The sequence below is a fragment of the Manacus candei genome, unplaced genomic scaffold, assembly GCF_025592945.1.
Source record: "Manacus candei isolate 608988 ecotype Guabito, Panama unplaced genomic scaffold, ASM2559294v1 h1tg000026l, whole genome shotgun sequence".
In the NCBI taxonomy this organism is placed as follows: Eukaryota; Metazoa; Chordata; class Aves; order Passeriformes; family Pipridae; genus Manacus; species Manacus candei.
Window position 1 is genome coordinate 2,440,504 of NW_026138074.1, and position 25,571 is coordinate 2,466,074.

Consider the following 25,571-nt stretch of genomic DNA (forward strand, 5'->3'; position numbering starts at 1 on the left):
TGTCCTAGAGAGAAGCTTCTGAGTGTGGAACTGGGACTATATCACTTCAGCAGTGATAAAGTGACAATGTGCACTACCAGGCAGCAGCATGAATTTCACTCTCTGATGTTTCTGCAGAGCAAGATAACTCTAGACTTAGGCAAAATCAGGAATATTCATAAGACAGATGCAGTATCTAAATTCTTCACATAGGCATTGAAAATAAAAATTGAAAATAGGCTTTGTGTCATCCTCTGGAGATGCCCCTGGAGATGCTCTGAGACTTCTGTTTGTAATTGTAGCTTTGAAATGAGGGATCGCACAATATGAGGATAACCTTGAATTTCATATTTTAATTTAATAAACGAATAATAAAAACAAAACTTGAGGAAGATGGGAAGAAGAAGGAAGATTCCACAAACATAGATCAGTCTGAAACACAGACTCATGTCACATATATTCCTGCTGGAGTGTGGGGACAGGCTGCATCGCAGCCTCCACCCCAGGAGCAAACTCCTGTGAGGAAAGAGAAATAGCTGACAAAAGAAGCAATGACTGGTGGTGATGTGGCCTGCTGTCCCCCTGACCCATCTGGATGGCCCCAGCAGCTCATGTGTTTACCATGTGTCCTGGGGCTGGGATTACAGATGCAAACACTGAGGTGACACCCAAAGAGTGACTGTGACTCACACAGCACTTCTTGGCCTCTCGCTGCCATGCCACATAACCCAGGCATACAGAGCCAGCTATGACCTGGGGAAAACCAGATGGGAGCCCTAAGCTGAAGGACCATGCGGCTCACTGTCAGGGACAACAGTGACTTTACTTGCTGTCCTTGAGGCTGCTCTGGTTCTACCTCTGAAGACTGGCTCACTTAAGGATCTCCACTGTTCCTCTGTTGTACTGTACAGATGTGGCCTTTCACCACTATTTGTGAAATAGTTGACAATCTATTTTCTATTTTCCTTATTTTGTAAAAGCTTTTCCCACTTAGAAGTAGACCATACAATCATCAGATTTATCTTCCACACAAAGCTATCTCGACAAGGCAGGAAAGGGACATACATTCACAACGATAAAGAATTTTATTTTTTAATTCCTGAGGTTAAAAAAGGGGAAAAAAAAGCATCAAGAAACATTCCAGTACACAACCGTCTACATCTCTGTAACAGACACTGGTATACATAATTTTTCCCATATCTGGAGCAAGAAGTTTGATGTGAACAGGGTTTGCAATTCTTTGGCAGTTTAGACCAAAAGATGCTTCTGAACAAGTTACAACCTCAGTGATTGAGCATGATTAAAACTATAGTGCAATTTCAATTTTGAGGAAGGAGCAAAGTCAGGCTTTTGTAGCTTTGCTATTTTGTAACATGGTATGTTCTCGTGCAATACATCTCTGTCATTTTTCATTAAGAAACATTGAGTAAGATTGAGTAAAGGAACACTGTCATTTTCTTAAAGAAACTACATTCTTTTCTTCACATAAACCTCTGTATAACAAAAATCTTACCCTCCATACCTCCTAACCCTTTCCAGCACCCAGGAAAATCACCCAATTGCTTATGCTGAACACAGTATATAATCTCTTTGTCCTACGAGTGAGACATCCCCTTCAATTAATTTTATGATCAATTTTATATATTTCTTTTCTCCTAATTGCATTCCTGCAGGTAATAAAAAGCCCAATTCAACAAATCACCTGAGCACCTGTAAATAAACAGACTTTTCAGCATCACTAGCACAGCTCACACAAACAAATGCCTTATGAATGGAGATATAAGGTGCTTGAACGAAATAATGTCTTGCACAAACCTGCACTTGTGCAAAGTCCTTTATTGGGTTTCCATAGCTCCAGTGGCATTCAAACAAAAGGTCAGTACTAATGTCAGGTTCTTTACTATCTTCTCTGCACAGCCTCTTCTAGCTGGTATGATGGGATTCTTGTTGTTGACAAGCTGGTTTTGAACAGCTGCACTCTTGTCCTTACCTGTACCTGTACCTTAGCACTCCTGTACCTTAGCATCCTGAGTATTTCATCATTTGAAACTTTTTCTCCTTAAATACTCTCCTTGGTTAGGAGCAAACCTTTTGATCTTTAAACTACAGGTTCTGGCTTCCACTCTTAGTCCTCTTTCAGAGAGGAAAAAAAAAGCCATAAAACTACTCTCAAGGGGCAGGAAAACCTGAAGAAAAGGTACCATAGAGACTCAAATGCTAAATGAAAACAATCCAGTGGTTTTATTCCCCTCCTTCCAAACATATGCTTTAGCCAGTCTCAGGACTGTCAACATGAAAGATCTTCAGGGAAACATCGAGCTTACTAGATGGAGACAATTACTTTAGGAGTTACATAAACAGTGGCTTAAAAATATTTGCCACAGTTAAGAACTGGATGTGGAGAGGAAACGAAGATAATTTTTCAATATTTTTCAAATAATTTTGAATAGAGAGACTTCAAATACTTTTGAACAGAGATGTCATATTTTGGCCCAAGCTACTTGACAGTGTCCTTTTACCTTACATTTGGCATTTTAAGAAAGATATCCCAGTAAGATTAGTATTCTACCTAAGAACAGCAAAATGCTTTTAAAAACCACACCTAAAAGCTTAAAGGAAAACTGCAGCAGACTTCAGTAACAGCTCAGTGAAATTGCATAGCATATGGTACACAGTGCTCCATTTTTAAGCAATAAATAATCTCTTCTTGCCTAATTAAATATAAAACATAGCTTCAACACTGAAATATGCCATAATTCCTGAACCGATCCGTGTGCTATTTATGGCCTGTTTATTGCCCATGTCCATCTTTGTCCATCTCATTTTCATGCACACAGCCAGGTATGGGTTTAATTGCACTGTAGCCCTCAGGAGGAAGAATAAATCTGCTTGTACTTTGCACTGACCCCTCTACCTGGCAGAGGCTGGGGAGCACACTACTGGTATGGGCAAGAAGGCAGTTGAAGGGAGGGAAACACTATCCATTAGCCAGACACCTAAAATCCAGGTGCTCCATGAAAAGTTGTTATTCTTTCACAGTCTTTTTCAAGATCACTGCATTTATATATTGTGTCCAACACTTGTTTGTGATCATCTTTTAAACAACCAACCAGTCTTTTGATGTCGGAAATCCCTTGTGGGTAATGGATTGGACCAGTGACATATAAACACCAGCTGGACTCCCCTGACTTTTTTCCCTAGTCAAGTTGATCCTTCCAATTCCCTGCTCTTGCTTTTATATTTACAAGTTTGCCTCCTTACCCTCCCCTAAACCATTTGCTTCAGCTTGTGCTTGCCTCTTTTTCTTCTTTCTCCTTATGTTTTACTTTCTGTCTCTTACAATGACTCCTGTGTATCAGCTACAGCTGCCACCAGGTCTCTACAGGGTTCCTGACAGGCTGTGCTGGTCTTCTACCAACTGTTGCACTAAAACCTTCCAGGTCTGAGGTTTCCTTGGGAGAACAATGACATGAGAAATCATACACACCTAAAATGATGAGGAGGGCTGGTTGGGAGAAAGAGCTTTTCTCCTTTATCCTGCCAAATGTTTTGCCATTCCATCAGAGGACAAGATTTTAAAACAAAAAAATCTGCTTTCAGATATTTTGACAAAAGGATAAAATTCTATATAGAAAGCAGATGGTTTGTGTAGAAATTCTGTATAAATGAGAACCCAGTCTTCCCTTAAGAGGCAGTGTTTACAGCCAGCTCTTTCTCCAGATCCAAGATGAAAACTGAGCAGTTGGATAGGGCAACTGCAAGGTTTAGGAAAGGGAGAGAATACACTAACACTGGGTGGAGAGCTCCTCAGGCCTGGATATTCATTCAGTTTGGATGGACGTTTTGAGACCGGTTCAAACATTATTGCTGCCTTCCACGTGGTCTAGAGAGAGAGAGACACTGCTCATGTCCTCAGAAACTGTGCTTTCCTATGACTGCTGATGACTAAGGTGCTAAGGCAGGAAAAAGGAATTTTCTTCCTCGTAATATCACACAGTGAGCAGTACTTTACAGAGGATACTCCTTGTTCTGCCACTGCTACTGTAAGAATGGACCAATGTACAGAGTACGGTGAGCGAAAGTGAAAGAAGTTGCTGCTTCATGTTGTATTGTTTTGTAACTGGTAGTGATAAAGCATTTGTAAAAGCCAGCTAAGGCTTACCAAATCTTAGCCCAGAATTTAAAAAACTCCTATGTTTGCTGTTTATAAAACTTGGAAAAGATAAAAAATTTTAGATGGATTACAATATAGGCCTGTGAAGATTGAAATATTGCATAATTGTTGTTCTGACTGTAAGAGTAGCAGAACAGAAATGGTTATGTTTACTCCTCAGTGAAGAGGTCAAAAATACACTTTTTTCTTTAAATTTCCTTTTGAAGGATATTTTTGGAAGAAAAATAATGTGATAATTCAGCAGAGAATTTCAGTTTGCATTTAGACACCCACACACTTATTTTTCTCCCCACTGAAAAAAAAAATTGGTTATTATTGACCTGTTAAATCAAACATTGGCTTTTCAGCAATCTGTACACAGTACAGAACCATTAGTGTTCCTGAAAAGGCTTCCATTTTTTAGTGTATCCATCTCTTCTTAAGTGCATTATAACTATTGCATAGTTTCAGAGTCTTCAAACACAGTGGTAATCAGTCTGCTTACATGTACATAAATAATATAATTTCTTAAAAATTTAATTAAAAATAACACAGTATAGTCAAGGCTATGGAAAATCACTTCCATCATAGATGACAGGTCGCTCAACAGCCAAGTGATAAAACACTCTTTTTGAGATAAACCTGTCAAGGAAGAAGAGAGAGCAAAAAGATCATGTTAGCTGAAGTCAACTAGACAAGAAGCCTTAAAAGTGTATTCAGTCTTTCACTTTATATGTAAGTAAAAAATTGACTGTTGTCAAAAGAAAGTCTGCCTGTGCAAAGGGCTGTTAAGCCTCCTGTTAATAAAATGACAATCCTGACCAAACTGTCTGGCTTACTGCTGTTTACCTTCCCAGAGGTGGAAACAGAAGAGTGGAATTCTGTTCTGGGGAGAGAAAAACCCAAACAAGAACAAGAACCAAAACTCGACCTTAAAGATCTCTTGGCCAATTTCTCATACTTACTTCTGAATGGAAGAATAATGATACATCTGATCAGTTCCACAGTCTCTAAAACTAAGCTTATTTCCACCTTTTACACCCAGCTAGGACTTACCTAGAGAATGTGTTATCAAATATCAGTGTGTAGATTCCAGGGTTTCTGACTTTCACCTGTCCTCTGATAGTTTCCTTATGAGAGTTGCAGCGAGTCATAGGGATAAGAACCTGGAATTCAATACAAATCAAAATGAAGCTTGCTATTTGCCCTATAAATTGACATTTGCCTTCAGAAAAGTATTTAGACTTCAGCCACCTTGAAACTCCCAAAGTGCATATATGCCTGCAAAACTAATTATTTTAACTGATGAGCATTAAAACCTCACCCAAGGTAAAATCTCACAGTGAGATACCTGTTTTCCTCTGATAATCTCTTTACAACAATAACCTATAAATCTCTGCTTTAGAGATAGAATCAAATCCTGATCTTTTAAATGTTAATCTAAGCAACTTTACTAACACTGCCTTAAATCCATATATCGAAGAGCAAGATTTAGCTAAATATGTCTTTTAATATATGCTTTTATACTCCCTGTATTATAAAATAAGCTTTCTCAGCAAATCTTAATTGTTTATCTGAGCTTACAGCAAAAGCATGTGTATCTATGATTCTATGTGTCTTGCTGTAAAACCCTAGCACAGTTGTCAGAAGAGCAGCTGACATAGATCAAGAATGACCCCATAAAACTCAGAAGTTATATCAAATAAATGTATCAAGACAAAAGCAACATTCACACTTCATTCAGCTTTCAGATTAAGAGATATTTTACATGGAGTTGGTAACCATGGAGTGAATTAACACATGCTATATAAATGTTTTATTCCCCTAGTAAATCACAGCTGTAGAGTTCTCTCTACCATGGTGGATTAAACCAACAGCTGCCTTGTCTTCAGTAAAACTTTGCAATTACTTGAGTAAAATAGATTCACTTAATCCATAATCCTCATGAAATATGGACAGCACATATAAAAACTGGTACCTTGGTCACTGGCAAAGCAATTTTGAACACCATCAAGCTTATGCTTCATTGTAAGAAATGTAGATAACCCAAGCAATTTATGTTTTCTTGTGGTTTCTGCTCAAGACCTGGCAAATTTGCCCTAAAGGGCTTGAAATTAAGTAAGTTTGAAAAAGGGGAAAAAAAGAAGAATTTTGCAGGCTTGGAACTTTTGGTTTTGTTTAATAATAGTGGGTGAATTTCAGATGCAACCAGTAGAAGCTACAGTGCTTTTCAACTGAACTTTTGCAGGCGACATTAAATAACTACAGATGTAGCCCTGCCTTTAGCAGAACTGCAGCTTAACTGGAGAAACAAATCCTTAATGCAATAGCAACTGGCATTTTGGTGAGACCTCCTAGTGATACTTGCTGATTCCTTTAGGCAGCCAACTGTAGAGTACTACAGTCTCTAAGGTAGTAAGGAAACAAAGGTCTTACTTTGCACTGATCCAGTGGTGTGTCTTCAGATTCTTGGTAGACAACGCTGAAGGATATGCTTTTGGGGTCTGATGAAAAGATCCAGCTAATTGTTAGCCCCATCTCTGTAACAGTGATGGGAATGATACTGTAGGTGCTGGATTTAATGAACAGCTCTTTGTTGCTTTCTCCAAAGTTTATGATCTCTTCCACTGTAAGGGGTAATTTGATCCTGTGAGTGAGAAAAATACAATTACTTGAAGAGATCCAATCCACTTACTCAGACAAACCCACTAATCACTGCTTTTTATTTTGCATCTGTTTGGGGCAGACTCCACAGCATATTTTGGACAGGTCCACAAAATGCATGAAAATTCAGCCTTAGAGGAAGGCAAAAACTACAGAAAAGCTGACTGATATTAAGAACTTTCACTGCTCTGGCAAATGTGGATTTTGTTCACTTGTTTATTTCATTTCACCTAGAGAAAACCAGTGCTGGAATAAAGCCTTTTAGAGTCACTACAATTAAAAAAGGAGTCTGCTGCCCTCTACTGTTCTTTTTAAACATAAATTTAAACAAAAAATAAGTTACCTAATTTATTCACCTTTCTCGGTATCATTTATACAGGAAATGGGGATCAGGAGTACAGAGGGGATGGATGGATGAAATGTGACAGCAGATCCTTCTAAATCCTATGAAGCACTTAATGCTACATCTTGGTCTATTTTACCCAAACAAGCTGTAAAAAAGCTGCCTCAAAATACTTCCAATTAAAAAGGAAGTTCTTAGCATCTAGATGAAGCATTATCTCAGTGCTAAAGTCCTAAAGCATTATATGAGCTGACCTCATTCAGATATCTATTTCAGACTGCAAACAGGTCCAACTAGCAGTGCACTCCCCGACTTGTCCCTGCAGTCTCTTTCAGCGACTGCTAGAACTGCACAGCCCTCTAAGCCCCCTTCCTGTTGACAGTACCTCCTTCTAAGAATAGAAAGGAAGATTTTCTGGTGTGATGTGGACATACATCTTTCCTTCTCGTTCCCCACTTGCACTAAAGTTTTGTAGGACTGAAGAGGGAGGACCTGGTTTATTGCTGCTGCTCTGTGTAGTTGAGTTACACTCTCTCATCCTCCTCAGATCAAATTCTACTGCAGGACACAAGGGATCAGCTCTTCCAGGAGCCTGCAAGACTTGTGCTCACATAGCTGATATCTGATCTCAGCCTTTATTCTTTCAGCCTGGAGGTAACGAAACTGTTCTGCTTACATGATTTCTCCTGACTTCAACAAGCATATCTCAGCATCTTGAGCAAGTTGCCACTCTTCAGATTCATCAAAGGTTGAAGAATTACAGGTACTGTTTCTAGAACAAGGGAAAAAAGGAAAATCATGATTACCTGAGTAGTATGTGGTCAAATACCACCTGCATGCTGATGCCTTCCTAAAATAGAAACACTTTGATAGTTCTAATACCAAATTCTAGGGTTCTTATTTTGCACATTCTAGTGACAAAACTGCCTGGGCAAAACTGCAGCCCTATTTGCTCACCACTGGGCACAAACATAAAACTGTTCCTATCCTGGTTTCATGAGCTAAGAAGAATACATAAGTACATCCAAAACATCTCTTCTGCAATCATAAGATAATACTGAGATGCTGTCAGGTTTGAAAGATTCCCTGGCAGGTGGAAACTTCATGGAGGCCAGACACAAGCAAAATAGTCTGCACTTGTCCCTTAATCAAAGCTGGCAAAGGGATAAGACATTTTCTTGGATTTATCTGTGAGGTGTTTGAGCATATTATCCAGTTCCTTACTCTGACAATTGTACACAAAACATATTTTATCACTGCAGAATCACTACCATGTGCCTTCTTTTCATACAAGGAATACGAGATGACAAAGCAGGACCTCTCCTCCACACCATGATGTGTCCAGAAGAGCAGAGGAAGAGGATGGAAGAACTTGCTATCCACTCCTTACCTCCAAAAGGGTGCATGCTCTGGGTGAACAATGGAGTAGCATCAGTTAGAAATTACAGGGCTGGACACAGGGAGTAGGATGAGTTTGAGAGTCAGTAAACAAATGCTGATAGTTTCCAAGTAAGTTAGAGCTTCTCTAACTAGTTCTTGTTATGCTTCTCAGCATTTCAGCAGGTTGATAACTGAGACAATAAGACTGTCATTCCCAGAAAAAATGCCAAGGATTCTTATATACAGGAAACCAACTGGTCAGTTCCTTCCAAAAACCAGTGGAATCTAATAAAATGTAATACCATATGCACTTCTGAACCACCAAGTGTAATCACGCCCCAAAAGGGCATAATTGCCATACTTGCTGTAGAGCAATTCTCAAAAGCACTGCACAGTTTAGCATTTCCTTTTAAATCCAATGGGACATTTCTCCACAAGAGCAGGAGAAAATATCTCCAGGTAACAACTCCTTCAGCTTGTCACTAGCAGCACCTGAATATACTGTGGCAGCACATGCAACCAGGTGTAAGTCTAGTGTAGTGGTATTATTGGTTAGAAATATGAAGAATTTACTTTTATGACTGCAATATGCAGCAAATGAATGCAGAAAAAAAACCCCTGCACCCACTGTCTACATATTTCCTGAAGTCAAAGCACTGTTACCTGCAGAATTCATGTTCTGTTATTCCTGTTTTCTTATTCCTGTAGCCACTTGGATAACTTTTGACTTCTTCAGATTCATGCCACTACTGTTAATACTCTAAAGAGACAGTTGGGATATGTACAGAACACTCACAGCTGTAATTAAGTGCCAGAACTTGAGCTATAATCAAACACTACCTCCCAGTTGAAATGTAGAAATGACATACTACAAGCTGGCCCATAAAGGTCAATGCAACATCTATGAAAATACTTAGCAAGTGATAAAAATAATTTCATTGTTAATTATCTTTATACAACTAGATAAGAAAACTGATTCTGGAAAAAAACCCACCAATACCTAGAAAACTAAACTGTAGTTTGTAAACCTATATGTATATTTTGCTTGCATAGTGGTAACAGCAACAGATTTCATGCTGTGATCCATATAAGTCTTCCTTCCCACCATGATAGCTACACAGCTTTAATTTCACAGCCTTGAATTAATGTAGACAAAGAGAACTACATGACTACAGGCTTCCAGAAGTGTCAAACTCCAGTATTTATTACAAAAATACCATTAGAGTTCATTATTTAATTCATTAATTTCACCTTTTGTTTGGAACTCTGAAATGTAAATTAAATCCCAGGACCAATATATTTTCCATGTTCTCCTCTAACATGTGATTTTCCTTATTCCTGCTGCTGCAACCCAGTACATGGTTAGGTAGTTAGCTTTCCACTTGGCTGCTCCAATAAGTAAATTCACCACACATCTACTCACTATAGGCTAAGGAAATGCTAAGTCTCTCACTTTGTGTATTAAACCAAAGTGCATTATAATCACAAAGCAAATCCTCCTTCTCTTGATGATATCCCATTCAGTCCAACGGTCTAAACTGAGGTCTGCTAGCCTATGTGGAAAATATAAGAAACAGTCTCAGGATTTAACTGAAGCTCTTGTCCCCCTGACCAGAGAATTTATTCTTGCATGACCTATTCACCCTATGTGGCAGCATTAAGATGTTCCTCCAGCTTGCCAGGTCCCCAGCTTATGAGTACATATCCTCTACTCTATCTATTTAAACAGTCTAGACTTTTTTCTTCTCTTTTTTTTTTTTTTAAGTGAAATGAAGTGGGGATGAAAAGCAGGAAGAACTGAAGCATGGAAAAGACACTACAGGAGGAAGAGAACAGCTCTGATTCAGCAAATCCTCAAGACACAGATTGTCACAGGCTGGTGGAGCATTTTGAAGTATCACTTCATGCCTGTCCTGTTCTTATGCTCTTCCTCGGGCAGCTGCTATTGGTCACTGTCCCTCAGGTGGATCGTCTTGTCCACTATGCCTGTTCTTATACATGGAAAGCATTTCTAACAAATGATACTAAACATGCTGTGGTCAACATCATAAGTGGTTTTGGGAGTTAGAAGTCCCTTTCAGAATTAAATCCTGAAAGAAGCTGGTTCAACTCTGCACTTGGTAATTTTCTGCTTTCATAAACACCTGAGCTCTGACAGCTATAGCTACGTGTCTGAGGTGTTGGCTTCACATGGCTAAGCAGTGAAATCCCAAAAGCCTGTTAGCAGCGCAGCGATTTCTGGAGAGAACTTCAGTCATCCAGGGTGAGAATCTTACCGAATTCTGTGAAAGCCAGAAACCTGAAACGGAGAGTGGAGGCTGTACAGAGCCCCTAACAGCTGCTTAGCCCAGCAAACACATCTGAAAATGCAAAGAAACAATCAAAGGCATTATGCTGAAGTGCACCATAGGTTCCCTGGGCCTGCTGTTATCTAGCAGGTCAGAACCACCCCAAGCACCCTAACTTAGTTATTAGCCTTCCCCTCCAGCCCAACAAAGAACAAGAAAAAGAAAGAAGATGGTGAAGGATCGGAAGAAAGGATGCCACAGACTGCCCTTGACAAGGGCAGGAAAAGAGGCTGATTTGAGGTGGAGTATGGGGGATACAGAGCTCACTGTTTTTAACAGGGTGCGTGACAGTGTCTTGCATGGTGTATGGGTGGGAAAGGGATGGGAAGGTTATGAGCAAACCCTGACATATGTTGGGATGGGAAAGCATCACACAGATAACTGATGGGAAAAAACCATGGATGGACATGAAGATCTACCACCATGTGCTGTGGGTGACCTGCTTACTGGTACATAGGAAATCCCATCTATTTCTCAAAAAAACCCTCTGTATGATTTAACTACACCATATCCTGTATAAAAAAAACCCAAGAAACCACAAAAAAACAACAAAAGAAGAAACAATACAAAAGCATTCTCCTGCCTTAAAATTGGTATTAAAATTGGTTATACTCTATCTGTAAGACCAGAGGCAATACAGAGAAAGCAAGCTAGGGAAACAATCACGACAAAGTAATATTTCCATGCTCCAGGGGACAACATGCAAAATCTTATGATGGTTCTTTTTTCAGTATTGCGATAGGGAAGAGGTTTGGCAAAGGCTCTGAGATGCAGACAGCTTTCAAATGCTCATTTGCAAAAGGTATAGAATAAGTGATTAGGAATTACCACGGTACTTTCAAGTCCCCTCCCCAGCAGGAGGCAGCAAACAGATGACTATGAGAATCAACACTACAAACACTGGCAAGCTGCTGCCCAAATATACCAAATACTGCACAGTCTGTAGATCACCAAGGCTACAGCCACCCTATGGGTAACACTAGCTTAGATACTTTGCATTTTTTCTTTGCACAGTTCTTTAGAGGCTATTACAAGGAAGCTGAGGCAGAATTATAGGAGAGGTATAGCAGAGGCTGTTTCTGGCATGGGTTTACATCACTATCCACCAGGCTCCCTAGCCCTCTATGCCCAGCTTGTACCTCCACAGAGGCTGCTCCATCCCAGAGCCTGCAGGTTCCCTGCAGCCGATGTGGTTTCTGCACACAGGGAGCTTCATAGTTATACAATTAAATGTTTTCAGACTGACCTGTACAGAAGTAACAGCTAATCTCTCAGCCCACTACCTGAGGTGAACTCACACAGCCCACCTCTGTTTTTACCATTTCTATGCCAGACAGGGCTTCTTTGAGCAGTCCATCAAAAAGCTATTATATGGAAATACAGATTATGAAACAAAGGAGGAAACAGATCAAATTACAGGTAGGTTAGCAAGCAGAAATGAAGTATGTATGAGTTTCTTTTGATCCCGAATGCAGGACTAAGGGTTGAATACTGCTGATACTGCAGTCATCTTTGGTAAAGAGTTTATTAAAAGTTACAGAATTGATCCCAAGATTTATTATGTACGGATAAGGGCAAATGGATGTTGGGAGGAAGAGTACTGATCTCCATGGGAAGGCCATCCCTGCCCATACAGTCTGAGAAAGAAGCATCTCTGGTGACTTGAGGTCACTGTGAACTAGGGTGACCAGAGTAGCTTAGATGAGCTCTCCATAAATGCATGATTAAGACACTTCAAAAGTGACATTTTCTGGTTTTAAGGAGTTTAAATGAGCCTCGTTCTTAGAAAGGGCCAATCACTGGCCCTCTGCAGCACAATGGGAACTGTATCTTTTCTCAAGGCAGACATTCACACTGCTTTAGGGTACAGATGCTACCACATAGCTTAGCCACTGCTGTATCATCCTCATAACTCTGTTCTGCATCTGAAAATAACTGATAAAAGCAGGTGGTTTTCACAACTCATTTCTACTCTATTTGACAGGAGCAGTTTGTGAATATTTAGCACCTTGCTCAAGTTTCTTTTTCAGAGGCAGAGAAATTGCTACCACATGCAATGAAGCACAAGGAACAACTCAATTTTAAAGGGCATCGCAGAGCTTTGTGTCAGTAGTCTTATTTTAGTAAATGACGCTGCAGGATTAAGTCAAATTTGGAGTTGTTTGGGTTTTTTTTATATACACATTCACAGGTTCCAAACTCAAGTAACTCAGAGGTACAAGCACACCGCTCTAAAAGTCAGAGTCCCAGAAGCACTCCAGCAATGGTACCACAGACTGCTGCGAAGATCTAACTGCATGGGCTGCTTTCTCTGAATACTGTTTCCCTCCCTTGCAGAATCAAGAGACATTCAAACTGCTGTACGTTACAACACACCAGTTAAGGCCTTTCAGCCAATGTTAATGATTCAGAGGTGAATTCTGCTAATCTTATGCTGAGTAATATCTTGTAGTAGGATTAGTCTCACAGAAACATTCTCTGTAGCTCAAGAGAGAGGACATTTAACTTTTGGACTAAATCTTTAAAAACTAAATCTTATGAAAGATTTAATTTACCAGGTAAACAACTTGTAAAGATGGCTTTTAGAAATACATCAATGAAAATCCTTCATGTTTCCAGTAAGTCGCTTGAGAAGGGGAAAGGAAGAAGTGCCACCATCTGATGATGTGACTAACATCTAAAAAACAAGATGAGGCTGAACTGAACCACAGGTGCTCACTTGCTGAGACTCAAACCATGCCTTTCAGGACAAGTCCAACCCAAGACAAATGACTCCAGCACCCAGAGCCTGCAACCTGAGCCCAAAGGCTAGATTTGGCAAAATGAATTCTGTTTCTCTCATGGGTTTCCCCAGAAGACCTCAATTCAAACACTAAAGCACTGATGTATTTGAAAGCTTAATCCTTACGCTATTTTCAGAAGCTTCTTTGTAATTCTTTTGAGTATGCTTTTGAGTCCCCAACAGTATAAATCTGGTAACAGATGATGTATTCAAATCCACCAGCTGTTGTGTTTGGGTCTTGACTGTCAAGCCAGTCCTCTTAAGCAAATAAATAGATTTGCTTTTGTCTGTCATGTATGCTTTATTACAACTCTTATCTGTTAGCACTTAGGATTTTTCCTGTCTCCTGGATGCATTAGGATTTAATTATTTGCTGAGTAAAGAAAATCTCAATGTATCTCCTTACAGGCTGCCTTTAAAAAGAAGGCAACATGGCAACTACAGAGGCTGCTAACTTCTATTATAACTTCTCCATCACTGGTCCCAGTAAAAACAGAAGTGAGAATTTTCATATTTACAAGAGTCTTCCTGCTCTGTATGTATTCAGTTGTTTTCATCTTTGGCCTAGCAGAAAATGCACTGGTCTTTGCCATACTAGTTTTCCATGTGAAACTGAAGATGCTGACAGACATGTTTTTGGTGAACTTGGCTATAGCTGACAGGTCTTCCTTTGGATGCTGCCACTCTAGGGATATTCTGTTGCTCAGGAGCGGACTTTAGACACCATGGCATGTATACACTTCAATGTTAACTCTAATGTCTATCACCTTTGACTGACTTATTGCTATCACTTTTGCCACCGAAACACATATGTGTCAAACCAAACAACAAATGACACAGGGCAAATAATTCTGTGTCTTATCTCAGTGATCATGCTAGCATTTGCCACACCATATTTTTTAGTGAGGTGTTTAATATTGATAAGGCATTATGTCAGGAAGAATAGCCAAACCATCACACAGAATTGGCTCTTGAAGTGATCCAAGTGACTCTTGCGTATTGCATTCCTATGCTAGCCATCATCATTGGCTACTCACTAATTATTAGAACTTTACTGCATGCCAGAATTCTTCAAAAGAACAAATCTATAAAAAGTATTTCCTATAGTTGTCCCGTTTATCCCCTCTCAGTTACCCTATACTTTCTTGAGACTGATAATTAACATAGACTGGAGCTTTAACTTGAATAGCAGTTTTGAATATGCAATTATCATAACAGGAACTCTTGCTTATTTCCATGGCTGTCTTAATTAACCCTGTTCTGCATTTCTTCATGGGGATGATAATCAGAAGGTACTTACAGGAAATTATTAAAATCTCAAGATGTATCCAACAACAAGTTATGGCTAAACAGTGGCAAACCACTGAACAGGAAGACTCTCAACCTACTGCTTCAAATAATGCAGATGCCAAAAGCTACAAAAACTGCCTAGAAAATCTGTCAACTATTTCACCATTTCTGTTTCACATTGTTTTTTTGTAAATGCTGAGATAGGTAGCCTGAGTGAAAGAGGAAATACAATGCCATTAATAAACACTGTGATCAACTTTAGACCAACCTACCTTAATCATGATACTTCAGTGTCTCCTGCTTTTCCAGCCAAAGCTTGTACCTGAGTTAGCTATGCAGAGCCCATGCTTTATGACATAAAGCTAACTTGAATTTCCTGACTCCTAAACCTTTGGCATGCTGTTTTTCCATGAATGGTATTTGTTAATAAAAGCTTTTATGAGTTTTGTTTCAAATATATTACATATTTTAGTTCAGCCTTTCATTTCTCATTTCATGAGAATTCCTGGATTAAAAACATATACATTTCAATCTTCATGCTGGGTTTCCTGTGTGATTATGGTTTTTTTGGGTGGTTTTTTTTTTCCCACTTGGGAGTTCTCTACACATAATCCTTTAGTATTTGTCTAAAATTTCTGTAATAAAGCAGCAGTTTCATCTGCCTTTCATCTAATATCAGGTTCATGGTCTGAACATCCCCTACACATCTTTGTATCTTACTTCTGATAACAGAGCTCATGGTGCCAGTTGACCAGACCTCTTGCAAACACAAGGGACATCATGTCACATGTGGTCTCCAACACTAAGCACTGCTTCCCTAGATCCAAACACTCATATCCCCATTCCCACACATTTTTTGCCCCATGACATCTTTCCAGTCTGTTTCTCCTGGCATCCTGGTTCCCTTGCCATGAAACTGTGGACTCCTTAGTTGTTTTCCAATCTTGTTCCTCCAGTCCTCCCTTTCCACCTCTGGCCTTTTCACTTCCCAGTGGGAGGCAAAAAGGTGTGCAGGGAGCAGGGCAGATTGGGACTGAAAGTATGCAAAAGCTCTTGCAGAGAGTAGGAGAACAGGTTGGAGAACAGACTGGAATAGAAAAAAGAAGGGATGTTGGAGAGGAGCAGAAGGAGGCTTTATGCAGCTGTGATGAAGGCAGGGTTGGGTCTGGCCCAAAGGCTGAAAGTCCTTTGCATTACAGCTTTAAAATACCAGTTTAAACTGTTTCAAACCATTTTTTAAATAATCACACTCACTCTGGATGTTCCTTTTCTCCCCATTAACTCTCAGTCCTTCTTATCAGAGCAGTGCAGCTCAGTGGTACCTGACCTGTTGTTTCCATGTCCCTTTTCCCCCTTAGAAAACAGCTGCTTAGGCAATCCTTTCCTTACTATACAATCTCTCGTTCCTCCCACAGTGAAATATTCTTAAAGTAAAACTAGGAAGGAACATGTTGTGCTTTTACATGTGTGTGGCAAGTAAAACTGCTATCCCCATAGACAGCAAGGCAGGCTTTGCCAGCAAGAGGATGGCAAGAGGTTCTGCCCCCACTCCTTCCTGGCTGGTTCTGCACAGTGAATGCTTTGCCACATTCAGTTCCCCCTTTTGGCTACACTGGCACTTGGCCATGTTAGTAGTAATTAGGTTAGCAAAGAGTGTTATGAGTCTTCTTTAAGAAAAAAAAAGAATGCAAACCAAAGCAACCACAGTGTAGATAGGCTGAGATGTTCTTTCTACCACTATCAACATGTGAATAAACTCTTTGTTTCTGTACCAGGGTGGTGGCAAGGGGTTATTTTTGTTGTTTTTTCTTGTTGGTGGTTTTTTTTTTTTTTTATTCTTCTGCTGTCTATGATCTTGGTTCTGCTGCTGCAACATGTATAGCAGGCATGTAATGTCTATGATATGTAAAAATGGAAATACAGTGGACTGGTTTACCCTGAGGACTTTGATCCAGTGCTATACACTATCCTGACCTCTGTTTTAGAACACAATCTGCAAATGTGAATGCTTTAGAAATAAAAGAGTTTAAAAATACAACACTTCAAAAGAAGACCCATGAGCCTTGAAGTAGCGGGATCTACCACAATTACACAACTTAGCTTCTCACATTAAGATTTTTATCAGGTTGCTCCAAACACACATAACAGACTTGAAAGAATGAAGCAACTGCTGCTTAATCCTAAACTGTAGGAAAAAGTTGCTTCAAGGTCAGCCAGAGTTATGCTGCTACATCAACTATCTTATCACACATCTGTGCAGTTCATGACCAAGTTGAGTTTTAATTGATTCTCAACTGACCTATACCAGTAAAGGCAGACTCTCAAAATTTGCTGTTATGAAATATTTTTGTTGTAATTGCTTCATGTCACTTCAAGGAAAGAACTACAGTGGCAGGCTAGGTGAAGAAAACAAGTGAAAAATAGAGTAACAGTACAGTAGGCACCAAAAGGATGACAAATAGAAACAGGAATGTCCTTTAAGATAATTCACTTCTTTGAGCAGAAACTCGCATTGCCAATCCAGAAAGGGCTCACACCTAGAGTAGGTATGGTCAGTGTGACTGCCAGTCAGTCAGAGTAAGGTCATAAGAAACTATGTCAACAGAGCATGTCTATCGCAGATTTTCTATTTGGACACCAAGCTTCCCTTCTCTTCCCTCTCTTGGCTGCTTATCTCCCTCATATATAGAGCCACACCAATTAGTTCACATCTCTGGTAAAACCCAACTAGACTGGATTATTTTCAGGAGATCTCAACAAAGAAGTCTGGCCTGAAAACTTACTTATTTGTATGTATTCCTCAGACCTGCATCTAGCAAGCACAATATCGGATCCTTTGTGTCTTCCCCACGCACAATATCAAATTCTGCTCAAAGTATTCAATTTCATGCAAAGACAACATTATTGGAATGCCAGTGGAGACTATCGAAAGTTTCCATCAGGCCACATTTAGCTGGACACTTTCAAAAAACAGTAAAAGGACTAGAGGTCTATATGAAGTTCAGGGTATTCAGTCCAGTACAGCCAAGAAATCTGCAGCAAAGAAATTCAGAAAGTAACTGAACTGCAGATCCCTGAAATGTGGGAAATTTTCAGTACATCTGCCATGGGCTGCTGTCAAAGACAGAACAGAGGGTTAGCAGAATCTTTGCTTGTTCTCAGTATAGTGCCTCTGGCACATTTACTCTCAAATCCCCAAAGCACCTTGTGCTGCATTATCTGCTCATGTGCTAAGTGACACTCAAGCTTCAGGTACACGTACACTCCTCACCACAGAAACAAGTGAGAAAACTGTGCTGTCACAATCAACACTGTGCTCTGCTTTTCTCCCCTCAACACAGACCACCGGCACCACACCACCACTTGACTCATTTATCAGTTTCTAGATCTCTCCCATAACACAAAACCACACAATCAACACGAGATGATCAAGTCATCTGCAATGTAAGAAGGCCATTCTCGCTCCAAATATGACCATAGTAGACTCTCCCAACTGCTCAGGAAACTGATAACCAAGAGCAGCAGAGAGAAAACACTATTTCCTGGCTCTCCTGCCTACAATATGTGAACAAGGGGAGATGGACAACCTGCAAAAGTTTATATGGTGCAAGTAAGTTGTTGCACGGGCACTCTTCAAGAATAGTATTCTACTGTTAGTGGCAATCCTTCCTTCTAGCTTGAATACTTTGTGGGACAAGACGAACCTAGATCAATCCCAAACTGAAACCAATGGTGACCCACACCTATTTCTTCCGGTTGTTTTCTCCAGAGCTAACTCACCTGTGATATACCCTCTGCAGACAGCACAAATTCAAATTAGTAGTACATTACACTTTTTCCTTTATGAAACAAACAAACATACAAAAACCCACCACCACAAACTGCCCCTTTGCAAAACAATTCATAAGAGCATTGTGGAGCTCAGTTCATTCATGTATGCTCAGCACATCACAAGCAGAAATATACTGTCAGTGTCAACAGTATACAAAACAGGCAGAATACAGACAAGTTATTTACCAAGAAACAAAAACATAGAATTTTGAAAAGTTTTTTTTACCAAATAAACAACCTGCAAGTCACTGTGGTTTATATCAGAAATGTGTCTCCTGAAGGCAAAAGAGTCTAGAACTGCTTTCTCAGCAACAGACTGGTTACTCTGTGGCTATTTTCAGCTTAGCATTTAGATTTATCAAGTTTATTTTTCTGCTCAGAAGCAATTTCATTTAGATGAAATTTGTCTTTCTTTTTTCTTCTCAAAAGATAATATATTTTACAGAAGTTTTGTAAAATACTTGAAATATTTGAACAATAGTAAAGCAACATTTTGTATAAACCTCGATATATATTACACTATAATACTACAACATAATTTGCAAACCAAGTATTTAGATATTCAGATGAGATCCTCTTCATTGCTAATTCAGTGTAGAAATAGATGTAAAAAAACTTACTGAAATCCACATTCACTCTCCCTTTCTTAAGAAAGAAATAACAAACTTGTACCAGATTTAGCTACACGATTGTTCTTTTTCTTTTCTGTGAGCTGTCATCTTAAGGTAAAAAGGAATCCTATGGACACAGACAGGTTCTTTCACATTTAGTTCAATGAAGCCTGTCATAAAAAGAGCACATCTTTCCTTAACTTTTCCCCACCTCCTTGTTCTGTTGACACTACGCAGTGGTGAGTCTGACAGTATCACTTAGCTCTTATTACAAGTCGTGTGCATGACCAGTGATCCAGTGTGGCCTGAATGCTGCTTTAAAGGTGACAGCTGGCCTGATGACAGCACAGAGCTGGGACTACTCCCCTGTGCTGTGGAGAAACAGGTGGAGGGAGAGGATGGAGCTGTTTATATTTACTAGATTTGATGCTGACTATTCAAATAGGTCAAAATTATGTAGTGTTGGTCTAATGAACATGTGGCCTCAGAACAGTGGTGTCTTCTCTTTATGTAGAGGTTCTCAGTGGGAAAAAAAAAGAACATTCTAAAGCAAACCCAAAAGAGTCTCCTCTCCATGAACCGGTGTTTACTCACAGATCTGTCATGCTTTGATCCAGAGACACTCTTTCCATCTGACTTTCATTGTGGAGAGAGTCTGTTTCTTGTACTTGGCACAGCTCCTCATCAGTGATTATATCAAATGCTGCATCATCTGGTGGTTTAGAGGCTTCACTTGCAACTGTGCCATAAAAGGACATGAAAATAAACATAAACAATATTAGCTGGTTGTCTGGAAAATAAAAGGACATACAAGCAAAGCCCTTAAGGGAGAAGACTGGGCCATTCCTTTACCTTTACAGAAGCATTAAGTAACTACCAGAACTAATATAAAACCTTGGGCTGACTGACACTCATTTAATATACATACATGTTTCTGTCAATACCAATCAAATTCAAAGATGGGATCAGTCACACCCTGAAAACACTCCATGACCTACTGCAGGTCCTTGGAGCAGGAAGTGACCATGTGGTTTCTTGGAGACTGTCAAAGAACCCTACTTATTTCTCCACATGCAAACAATAAACTAACCAAAAGTCCTCTCAGATGGTGACACAGGCGACTCCAATGAAGCTGGTGATCCTTCCTGGTTGGCACTGGATCCAGAGTCATCTGTACTGTCCACAATGACTCTAGGCTTATTAAAGCAAGCTCTGCAGCAACGCTCCTTTTTTCCACCAGGTTTTGTCACCATGTAGTTGTTGCAGCAGTAGTAGCAGAAAATGCGACCACACATTCTAGAAATGATTCAAAACCAAAGATGTTAGAAAAGCACCACATACAGCTGGAACATATCTACGTGACAGAGTTTGGGGCTTTGTCATAACAGTCTTGTTTTCTGCAAAAGAGCGAAAACTACGTCCGTGGCAGAACTCATTATACAGACTGTGCTCCTTTCTGAAGTGAAATAAGTCTTCTTGACAAGCACAGGGCAGAAATTCACATTCGCATTTTGCTACCTTAATAAACAGAGAAAACTGAAAAAACTAAAAGTACTAAAAAAGAAATAAAATTACATTTAAATATAAAGACATAAAACAACCAAATACACACAAATATGCAATGCAAATAAATAATATTTATACTAAGTACATAGAAAGGAAATGTGCTTAATAATATTGTACAGGCCACATTTCATACTAAGGTACAGCAAAACTCTACTTGATTGTAAGGACTGTTAGAACACATCTATATGCCTCTGCTTCATAATGACCCCTCTCCCTTTCAGACAAGAAAGAAAAACCAGTATTGGACTCATACATGTACATTCATGCCTCCTGCCCTCTTCACTCTGAAGTCTCTCAGTATTAAACTGTCAACTATTTTTTTAATGAGCATTTAAAGATTTTTGATGAAGAAAAGCACCCAGCAGGGATGACTGCTACTCATGAAGTTTTAATGGTTTTGTTTTTCATAACCATTTAAATCATCAACACGAATACCTTTCACAGACTTTAGTAGAAATGAGTAATTTGGAAGTTTTTACCAAAAATGACTTCATTATTCACTAATCCCCATGGAAAGCTGTTTACATTTATATGCAGTTGAAACAGTCCCAGTATTTCTTTCCTTACATGACAAATCAGGTCATGAGAATAAGGAACAGTGAAGAGCCAAACCAAACATATCACTGGGACCCTGAAATGTATCCACTTAAAAATATTTTAATAAATCTAGATCGGATAAATAATAATAACTGTAGGGGAAATAATTTAATATCAACTTTAAAAAAAAAAGATTACTCTGCAATTGGTAATTATCTCTCAACATATCTAGTGTAAGTAAAAAAATTTACATTTGCACAGCAGGTTGGAATTTGTTCTAGAATACTTACATCACAATACCAAAACCATCCTAGTGAATATTGTTTAGAGCATGAAGAGGGAAGTGCACAGTCCTTCAAAGAAACACACCAGGTAGGGTGTGATTATCTTTGTTTCCAGAAATGAGATACTAACAGACTCCCCAGGTCAGAGTTGCATCCAGATCTTTGCCTTAATACATGTCAAGGGACCTTTCCATTAATGTCTTTTACCCCCTTCCAAGCTCGTGTGTTCTTTCAGCCTCTATAATGTCATATATCAATGATTTTTATCACTGAACTGCAAACATTAAGAAATCTTTCATCCATGTAGATGATCATACTGAATTTTGCTTTTGAACAGTGCAATACAGTTCAACAAACTGACCTGCAGTGGTGTCGGCGCACCATCCATGAGAACACTCTCTGGCAGTCCAGACAGTGATTAACTTCTGTGTCCCCCTGCCACCTCTGCTCTGCACTAAGCTTCTGCTGGAACTCCAGAGCATCAGATTTTTGCCACAAAGCATCCTTATCTCTGCAGAGACACAGTTAAAGGAAAGAAAAACACACAGAAGTTATCAGTGCTGGTTTACTGTCAACTAACCTCAAATGGAATGCTGGTGAAAGCTTCACAGTAAAAATTCCTTTGCTCTAAATTTCTGAGGAGCTTTCAGAAATAAAGATAGATAAAAAAACCTCCTGAAGCTTCTGGGAAGACAAGGAGAAGAACACATGCCATGTGGAGAACTACATATTTTTGCAAAACAGACAGCAAATTAAGGAGATAACATTCGGTGTTACATTTTTTTACTGTACTATGGAAATGCAAAATTTCAGCTGCTGATGAATTTGGCTATTACTTGTATCTTTAATTCAGGAATACAAGACTGGACCACCTAGGCAGTATCCCTCAACATCCTAAGCTAGGATTTTAATTTCTGCTTGCTGTTTGTTTTGATGCCAACCTGATAAGTTCTATCAAACGCTCTTCAAGGAAGTGTTTTGTTCTTGTCAGGTCATCCAGTTCAGCAAATAATTTCTGGTCACTGCTATCTTTGTCTGCTGCCACCTTGCTGAGCTTCTCAGTGTAATCCAGGATCTTCTCTTTTGCTTCATCAGCTTCTTTTTGGATCCTGATCAAATATAAAGGCAATTAAGAATCATTTTTAGCTCATGTGCATTTAAGTCTTCCCCATGGAAGAATGGGCTACTCCACCCTGATAAATGGTTAGTTTCAGTGAAATTGTTCTCAATTTTGCAAATTTTTTAGAGCTAGACAGAATCTCTCCACTTTTCTGCATCACTGAAAATGCACATAGTCCACCATCTAGTGAACACAGTCAGCAACCAGCAATTTCTTGGATGGTCTGCTTATAGTAAAGCTTATGATGGCTACCACACTGGGAATAAAAAAGATGATATCAGCAAAAAACATAAAAATACATAGGCTTTGGTTAACCCATTAGACTCTGTGTGAGTCCACGCCTCAGAGTTCTATTTCTGATTTCCACATTATCCACACCACACAGGCCCACATTACAGACCTTGAAAACACAGCCTGAGTTAGATAATTAAAGCTGATAAGAAACCTGGCAAAGACAAGCAGTATGTGGTCCCATTCAAATAATTCTTGCTGATTCCCTGAAGATCATGGAGAGGAGAGAAAAAACAAACAGCCCAAAACCTTAAATTTTCCATTCCTTACAACCCTCCCCAATATTGTTTTAATTTTGTGCTTAACCTATAAGGTAAAAGAAGGTTATAAGAACATCTTTAAGTTTCATGAAGGAAGACATACAATGAATTTATGTCCTCAGCTAACAATACAGTAAAATCTAAACTGCTCATTCATGTGTGTTGTGTAATTTATCTATTTCTTATCTGAAGTGTCCATCTGATATTCCTCATCAGTGCCCATGCACTATTTGCCCTATATAAACCCTGTGGCACACGGTACTTCATAAACCCCAGTGATTTTCATTATGCTTTGGTTATTGTTCCCTTGCTGAGTTTACAATTAACAGCTCGTGTAAAGAACCCAAACTCTCACCTTTCCAAGAGTTCTCTAAGAGATGTCACCTCCTCTTCCCTCTGCAGCCGAGCAGATTCTGATTCAGACAGCTGCTCTCTTGCTTCATCCAGCTTTCTGGACAAACTCGTGTTTGCAGCCTAGTAAAATAAATGACCGTATTTCCTTACACATAAAAATAACTCTTTACCATGCATAGGACAATTACCAGGACAGCTAACAATGTTTCAGAAGAATCAGTTACAGCCACACAACCAATTAAGATATTATTGTATAAGCAGGCAGTAATTAGTTGTGTACTAGTGACTGATTACTTCTGTCACACTGAATAAGGGATAAACTCTAAACTAAGAGAGCATTAAGCCTGTAATTCTTGTTAGTTCATGTCAGTTGAGCTTTTGCCTCTTTATCAAGGAAAATCTCTCAAAGATAATGGCAAAAGAATACACTCTGAAAGCTTTTTCACCACCTAAAAAATTCAAAAGTAAAAAATTAAGTAGGAGAAAAATGTTGTTTATTAAAGCCATATGGAATATGAAGAACAATGGACAACAAAACCAACTCCTTTCACAGCTAGCCTCTCCAGAGTATGCCAGGTATGCCAAATTTGGAGTCCTCAGGGAACATATCCAACTGCATCTAAAGGTGTGTGTATTTCTGTTAACAGGCAGGGCCACATTCAGTAACCTTAACTTCCTTGTTTCTGGATTCCTTACAACTCAGTATGACCCTCCTAACTCAACTGTTCAATAAATTTATTGCAAAAATTCTATTTTTTTTCTGGCTGGGTTATTTCTCAGACAGATTAACTCTCTGATTCAGTGCCCTTTGAAGTCTGAAAACAGAAGGATCCAGACATGTAACTGTGTACAGTGGGAGGGCCTAAGGCATGCAGGGCCTAAGAAAGACACATTTTGAACCTACACTCCCATTCAAGAAGAGAACACATAGCCAGGTCTTACAGAAAACCTGGCTAGCTTTCGAAAGAGAACAAATCCTAAGTGAAGCTGTGCCTTTCATAATCTCTGCTTTGGTGGCTGTCAGCTGCTGAGTATTTTGTCTGCAGCATGGTGTATTTATTCAAGGGCATTCTCAGACTCACAGCCAGTCATCAGAAATGCTGCTTGCCTTCTCAGCTATAACACTAATGCCTGCTGACACAAACGCCTCTGGTTTTAAATCAGATCAAGCACCTACTTGTAACTCGGTAATCTCTTCCTCCGCAGCATGCTGTTGTCGCTTCTGCTCCTCAAGTTGCTCTCTCACTTTCCCACACTCCTCACTGACTGCCTAGCAGAGAGATTGAGGCAGGAGTTAGAAACCTTCTAGCGGCCACCCCTTCATTTACAAAATTCCCAGCCGTGAATCATGAGTGCTCTTAGTGCCATGCGTGTGATAAATGCAGCACCACTGTCAGGCTTATGAAAGACAGCTAAAAAGACACTCAACATCTGGAATCAAGAAAACTCCCTCTGTGGTGGCACTAGCTGTGTTTTACTGCTACTTTCCATAGGTTGTTACAATTCTGAACAAAAAGAAGGTCAAACTCATGCAATGGCATAAGCCTCTGATCAACCACCAGTCTTAGATGTAATCTCAGAATGGCAAAAAATCCACAATAAAATCTTCAGCCTTTAGGTGTGCTGTTTCACATATACAGGGCTGATTCAGGTTTTTCTGGAAGCCAAACTTTGATCTTCTCAGCTGCTACCTTGAGCAGCTGAAAGCAAAAATAAATTAGAGAATTAGCTGCAGAAGCATATGGTTTCAGTTTAAGTCTGCTTTCATCAGAATCAGT

At 39.4% G+C, this 25,571-nt stretch overlaps 1 protein-coding gene across 6 annotated transcripts in view; it reads right to left on the bottom strand.

Annotated features, from left to right (window-relative positions):
* Positions 1 to 1,041: 1,041 nt before the first annotated feature.
* Positions 1,042 to 25,571, bottom strand: part of FYCO1 (FYVE and coiled-coil domain autophagy adaptor 1) — a 45,857-nt gene continuing 21,327 nt past the window's right edge. For 3 of the 6 annotated variants that reach the window (XM_051789238.1, XM_051789240.1, XM_051789239.1), the window contains exons 9-19: positions 24,971 to 25,063; positions 23,795 to 23,913; positions 22,710 to 22,877; positions 22,130 to 22,279; positions 20,472 to 20,677; positions 19,976 to 20,120; positions 10,796 to 10,879; positions 7,816 to 7,911; positions 6,569 to 6,779; positions 5,189 to 5,298; positions 1,042 to 4,774 (exon numbers count right to left, since the gene is read on the bottom strand). In XM_051789238.1, the coding sequence (XP_051645198.1) occupies positions 4,699 to 4,774; positions 5,189 to 5,298; positions 6,569 to 6,779; positions 7,816 to 7,911; positions 10,796 to 10,879; positions 19,976 to 20,120; positions 20,472 to 20,677; positions 22,130 to 22,279; positions 22,710 to 22,877; positions 23,795 to 23,913; positions 24,971 to 25,063 (1,458 nt within the window). In that variant the 3' untranslated portion in view covers positions 1,042 to 4,698. The remainder of the gene's footprint in view (positions 4,775 to 5,188; positions 5,299 to 6,568; positions 6,780 to 7,815; positions 7,912 to 10,795; positions 10,880 to 19,975; positions 20,121 to 20,471; positions 20,678 to 22,129; positions 22,280 to 22,709; positions 22,878 to 23,794; positions 23,914 to 24,970; positions 25,064 to 25,571) is intronic. The other 3 variants (XM_051789242.1, XM_051789241.1, XM_051789243.1) reach the window with 3 other exon arrangements.